This window comes from Camelina sativa, chromosome 15 (assembly GCF_000633955.1).
Source record: "Camelina sativa cultivar DH55 chromosome 15, Cs, whole genome shotgun sequence".
In the NCBI taxonomy this organism is placed as follows: Eukaryota; Viridiplantae; Streptophyta; class Magnoliopsida; order Brassicales; family Brassicaceae; genus Camelina; species Camelina sativa.
The window spans coordinates 20,588,235-20,594,659 of record NC_025699.1 but is presented as its reverse complement, the minus strand read 5'-3'; the positions used below and the strand labels follow the sequence as shown (position 1 = coordinate 20,594,659).

The 6,425-nt window shown below is 35.1% G+C and overlaps 1 protein-coding gene across 1 annotated transcript; it reads right to left on the bottom strand.

Moving 5' to 3' along the window:
• LOC104747261 (NEDD8 ultimate buster 1-like) lies at positions 2,129-5,310 on the bottom strand. Its single transcript, XM_010468867.2, has 9 exons — positions 4,932-5,310; positions 4,548-4,670; positions 4,364-4,460; positions 3,867-4,054; positions 3,681-3,783; positions 3,416-3,597; positions 3,249-3,326; positions 2,808-3,004; positions 2,129-2,711 (listed from the first exon to the last, which is right to left on the bottom strand). The coding sequence occupies exons 1-9, from the start codon at positions 5,249-5,251 to the stop codon at positions 2,308-2,310; spliced, it is 1,692 nt and encodes a 563-aa protein (XP_010467169.1). The 5' UTR covers positions 5,252-5,310; the 3' UTR covers positions 2,129-2,307.

Here is a 6,425-nt window from a genome sequence, read left to right as displayed (position 1 = left end):
AAAGTTTTTATATAGGATATGTAGAAGTTCACTGAGAAACCCTACCCAAAGATTGCAAATCTTCTTTAGTTCTTTTGAACGTCAGCCGCTCAATATTTTCCACTTTTGCGTCGATCATCGAACCAATATACGCGGCCCACTAAGCTGACCCATGGACCACCGATGGCCTCTTGGTGGTACAATCCTATCCAACAATACTGCGATACTGATAGCCTTCTGACAACATTGTCCTATAATCCCACTTTGTCCGAAAAATCCGATAACTTCTAATTTTCCTTCGAACATTCGGATTTCCATCAGCTGATATTGATTTTTATCCACACCGACCACTTTATCAAACCATTCGAACTAGCTCTCAAATACTCAACCATTCTTCCACCAGCTCCACTTAACTTATGTATAAATTCGACTAATCATAAATTACAGTGGAGAGGGGCGTTACATATATCCTCACCTTCCTCGGTTATTCCTTTGGTTCTTCCCCATATACTTATAATAAAGCTCAGCCATATTAATATCATAATCTATATATAATAGCAAACCCACTTTTAAAAGTCAATTTAANTTTTTTTTTTTTTTTTTTTTTTTTTTTTTTTTTTTTTTTTTTTTTTTTTTATCTCATCTAACGGTTTAAATTTGTTAATGTTCTCAAAAGTTGCAATGTTTTGATCCAAACAATTGAGTTTCTTCATCATACCCCTAGCTTTCAATGTTCGCACCTCTTAATTTTACGTACCTTTTTGTTCTGCATTTTTTAGTTTTTTGCACCTTTTTGTTTCGCACCTCTTAGTTTTTTGCACCTTTTTGTTTCACACATGTTTGTTTACACAAATCTTTGTTTATATATAGAGATTTTGATAGATTTTGAAAAGAGTTTTTTATTTCTATGAGTATTGTTTCACACCTCCGAGTTTTGAATAAATCTAAGTATTGTTTTCTCAATTTTCTAATCGACGCTGATTCACTTATCTTCGTTAAAATCTGGACTGGATTATTTATTGATTCATTTATCCAATCTTTATTTGGTGTCATTTTCCCTTTATACCCACATCAATCATCTCTTCCAAATATTAATCTAGGTAATTGATTGTGACTTCTAATTTTTTTATAGATCTATCTTTTAAGTTAATTTAATTGGTTGTAGCCCCTGTTTTAAAAATCCCCGCCTAACACCGATTACGCCCCGCAAAATCGCTAGGTCCACCCTCTCCGTCTCGATTAATGACTAATCCCCGCCTAGCATCGATTATCCGATTATGCATGTCTAGTTCGATTATTTTCTGCTTAATTTTGTGTATACCAATTTTTTTTTTAGAACCAAATAAAAATCAAACATAAATATTTTTGTCATTTAGGCATTTAAATTAAGAGATTATGATGTTTTACAATAACTAATGTATAACTTTTAACAAAAATCATAAAATTTTCTTTTAAAATGATGTTTTTATGTGTTTACCATAATTTTAAAGACAATACTATAGTTTTATATTTTATTTGATATTTTCTTTTTAACATAAACAGAATTATACATATATTTAGTACAATATATTTTTATTTTATTGTTAATTTAATAAATTAACCCTAAAACTAGTCCCCGATTAATTTTTGTTTAATCTCCGATTTTCTCGCTAGGCGCTAGGTCCACCTCGACCGCCCGACTATCGCCTAGCGATTTCTAAAACAGGGGTTGTAGCTATGGGCTCTCTCACAGTGTTTCTCTTAATTTTGACAGAATAATAATTTAAATTTTGCTTTTTATGAATATCTTTCAAAATTGATTATTGACAAAGATTCGGCAAACCTAAATTCATTATCTTGTTAACATTGTTCTCTTATTGTGGTTGAATTGATTTTTGTATTTACAACAAAATTATTATTTGATTAATTTTGTTTCCTTGAGTTTAAGAATATGGTTAATTCATGTTAGACATTGTTTATGATTTCATACTATACAGTTAAAAAATTACAATAAAATTTTCTCTTAAAATATGAATTAACAATGTTAATCATTTCAATTTTTACTTTCCCATGCCGCACGGGTCAACATGATAGTTATATATAATGGAAGCGATTAGTTTCACAGCTCAATTCAGATTACGATAAACGTCTTTTAGAAGAAAGCTCTAAATCGATATAACCCCGAACATTTGTTAAAATTCCTAACCAAGGAGCAACTAGATAATGTGATTATATATAATAACTAGCATAGCAAATCCTACTAAACATAATAAGAAAGGTAACTGGCATAGCATACCAACCCAGATTGGCCATTATTAGTTATCTACAACTTTCTCCAGCATCATCTTTTCAACCAGACTCCTGGGAAGCATCTAGCATGGCCAGGTACTCATTGATAGCTTCAATTTCCAAAACAAGATTGATATCATAGGCCGACAAAGAATCAACCCTGGCGATTTCATTTGCTATGTCATCTTCTATTTCAGAGTCCCGCTCTTGATCTTCTTCCTCGCCGTCGTCACCGGATGTGCTTCCTCGGTTTGCAGTCTCATCTGTTGTGTCATCTTTCATCTCAGAGTCCTGCTTTGCCCCACCACCATCAACTTCCTCGGATGTGCTTTCTCGACCCCCGAAACCACTGCTCTCCGCAACCCCATCGTTGGGGCTGCTTGCTGGGTTTGCTTCTGGTACAGATTGTAGTAGCCTTTGGATTATATCTTCTCGGTTGCCACCAGCCTGCAAAGCAGAGGTTGCTGCAGAGAGACGTAAATGGCATTTCATCAAATTCTATACAACGGACTTCAACAATAATATGCAACTGCAGAAACAGCTCAGCTAAGAAAAATTACCTCGCCCCCGTACAAAGCCCATAGTCACAAGTTCGTCAACTGATATCCCTACTAGTTGTTCTTGTCTCTTTCTTTTCCTCGATTCAATGTAAGCCTGTATCGACGAGTTAACTTTTGGGTTTGTGAGTGTATCAAGAGCTTGCTGAAAATCGTTCTCATTTCTCCGGAGGGATTCAGCAGCAAGATCCCTTGCATATCTGCAAAGGTAAACGCCTTTCAAGTTATACAGAATGTTTTTAAGCAAAAGCCTCATGATAATATAACACAGGAGCTTGAAGGCTTTATCTAACAAACACAGGAAAGCTAATCGTTGATCTGCTAAGGTAAAGCACTTTCACAGAATCTTTTTGTTCTTTGTTTAACCTTTTTTCTAACTTAAACAATTCTGTATAAATAGCAGAAGACAAACAAGTGCAGAAGTATTTACAGTGCGTTACTTACCCAATAGAGTTGAGCCTGTTAAGCATCTGCATATCAACAGCTTTCTTCATGGGTGTCACTCCATACTTTTTCTGCTCACTGCAATATCAGCTTTAGTTTTTGCTTATTTGAAGATCGAAAAGTCACTAAAGATCATAACTAGTGCAATTAGACTAGTAAGAACATACTTTATTTCTTTTTGTCTCTGGAGATCCTCCTCCCGCTTGTGGGCTCTTTTTGCCGTCTCTTCAATAAGAAAATCAACAGAACTTGCAACATCCTGATTGTTTAATCGCAAAGCTCTTTTAGCATCCTTCTCTTGGAAGCCCATACCCATAACTAGAGACAGTGTTTCATCAGGTATTTGTAGCTGCATCACAATGCACAACAACATTAACTTTGTAACAATTGAATAACATTAAGTGCGAAGTTATTCCAGTACAGCTCACTAACCTGCAAGAATTTCGCATGGGCGGACTTCAGTGCATTCAAGGCTTTATCACACTGACCAGTGTGATATGCCACAACACCTTCTAGTAACTCTAGTCTCACGTATCTAGCAATTAGATAGACAAAATATTTACTCTGTAGGCAAGGCACATTTATCGGGTATTCTCTGGACTTTGAAAATGAACTCACAGTGCCATCTCTGGACTTTGACCTGCTTGAAGGAGTCTCAAGCGAGAAAGATCCTTCCCATGAGCACGCTCGAGTCCTTTCCTTGCTCTCTCCAGGCGAACTCCAGCATCTGAAAGGCATTTGATGTCCCGGAGCAAGAAATAGCACCATACAATGTCTATTTCCATCATAGGGAGGTTGTCAACAAACTGTAAGAATATAATACAGTCATGTGTAAGATACAAATGAGGTTAATTCAGCATCCCAGAGACTCAGAAAACAAGCTACAAGTATAAAACCAGTTTGCTAAAGAGGATCAATATTGGTATCATATGCTGAAACTACAATTTTAGATAAAATTTCAAACCAATAACACCCATCATGGTAACACAACAAGCAAAATAACGGAGATTTATTCAACGCTGTTGCAGATCCATTCACACCACAAAAAATAAACTTGCAACAAAAATCAATATACAATATTGAAAAAAAAAAGATTCCCAGCAGTAGCAACTAACCTCTGCCATAGCAAGCACTTCAACTGCATCGGAATACATTTCCATTTCTATTAAACTTTTCGCTTTAGTGTGTAACATAAGACCCATCATTGCAGCACTGTGGAACAAAAACAAAAAACAAAAAGACTTCATCAGCATTCATGTTTGCCTAGCAATTCCGTTTCCCAACCTGATTGAGCAATACCTCTGATCAGTCTCAGTTCCAAACTGTACTTTATGACCTCCTTGATCTTCCAGCTCAATGTTATAGTCTTCAATCGGTAATGAACCATCAGCATGTCTCTTGGATAAAGCAGTCGCTGCAGCTCTACAACATTCACATAGACAGTTGTACCAAATCAGACTAAACATACTCACTTGACATAAGAAGTGTCAAAATTAAGACTTTATACTGCGCATGGCCAAAGAACTAAAGACACAGATGATCATTACACTATGCATCAGAATACAATCAAAAATCTTGCTCTAGTATAATCAAAAATCAGAATTGGCAAATTGGGTTCTTGCAAAAAGACACATGAAGTTTAAAAATTCAGACTTTATAACGAAAGATGATGAAGAGACTCACTTGACACGAGAGAGACGACGGGACCTTTCTTCCTCGTCCACGATCGATTTGCCTTCTTCGGGTGCAGCGCCACGAGTAGAGAGGATCTTGGAGTTTTCTTTAATACCCAATTGCGCAAGCGTGAGTGTAGTTGTAGCATCCCCGTCGTCTTTGAGGATTTTTCCGGCGGAAATTAGTTTGATTGAGTCAGGATCGAGACCTGATCGCTTAGCGACTTCGTCTCTTAACATGTGTAGAGTCCAATTCTCGAGTTCTACCTCAATTAAACCTCCCCATGTCCCAGCAACTTTGAGTTTCGCCATCGATGAGTTTTCTGACATTTTTTCTCCGAACAACACTAACTAGGTTTTACAGAGAAGTTGTAAACTTTTTTTTTTACATATATATTTATTTAGTCGGCGAAACTAAATTTATAGTAATATTTAAGATTTTCTGAAATCTTTTTTCAATATTTTTATTAGATTTTTTCATGTATTGCTGTGATTATTTTATATTAAAAATAGTCCTCTTTCTACTAAAAATATTTTATGGGTTTCTAAAGTTAGCAGATTGTCACACATGTTAGTTTTAAGGATCAAAGTTAAAAATTCACCATATTATGACACGTATCAGTTTAACCATTAAATATTAACTCATCAGTTCGTGACAAGTGTTAATTATATCAGAATTTACATTTTTCAAGATTGGTAAAACGATGTGTAAGATAATAGTAATTTTATTATGTTAAAAAAACTTTGCTAATCCCAAAAAAAAATTATTGTAAATACACTCCTCTATATAAGCAAATCGATGATGACGACATATTTTTCACCAAACAAAATAGTTGCGAGTAGATTTGTTTTTCTTGGTAAATTTTGCTTCTTTGTTATTTATTAACCTTTTGTTTGACACATCATTATTCTTGAACAAGTCTCGAAGACATTTGTTTGTTTTGTAATCAAAGCAACTATATAAAAAGATTCATAGATATTACCACGTGTTTTAGTCATCGTTTCTTTACGTTTCTCAATTTCATAACGCATACTATGCAATCTTTGACTTTGAAGTGTTACCAAAGTTTTTTATGCATAATAACAAAGGGTTTTGGGATTAACAAATTTCTCACGGTGTTATTATTATTTCTATTAATTTGCAGGATATGTAGCATAAAAAAATATGAATACACAAATACAAGATAAACAGAGATTATATAATAGACAGTGTTCTTATCATCGAACGATAGTACGTTTTACGAGAAAGTGGGAAGCAAAAAACAAAAAAGAAGCAATGAGATAATTGGAATAAATTTTCTCAAAATAGAAAAGGGAGTAACGAAAATTAGCCCTGAGACGGAGCCGGATATCCGGCAAAATTGAAGGTATCCGGATCCGATCCGTATCCGGCCGGATACATAGTTTTGATATCCGTCTCCGGATCCGAATTGCCGGATATCCGGTTTTTGGAGATCCGCTAAAAATCTGGATATTCGGCGGATATCCGGATCCGTTAAAGATG

Coding starts and splice junctions, on each gene's coding strand:
- LOC104747261 (XM_010468867.2), bottom strand. CDS start 5,251: ATGTCAGAAAACTCATCGATGGCGAAACTCAAAGTTGCTGGGACATGG. Junction 4,055..4,363: donor AAGTGCTTGCTATGGCAGAG/GTTAGTTGCTAC, acceptor ATATTCTTACAG/TTTGTTGACAACCTCCCTAT. Junction 3,784..3,866: donor CAAAGTCCAGAGATGGCACT/GTGAGTTCATTT, acceptor TCTAATTGCTAG/ATACGTGAGACTAGAGTTAC.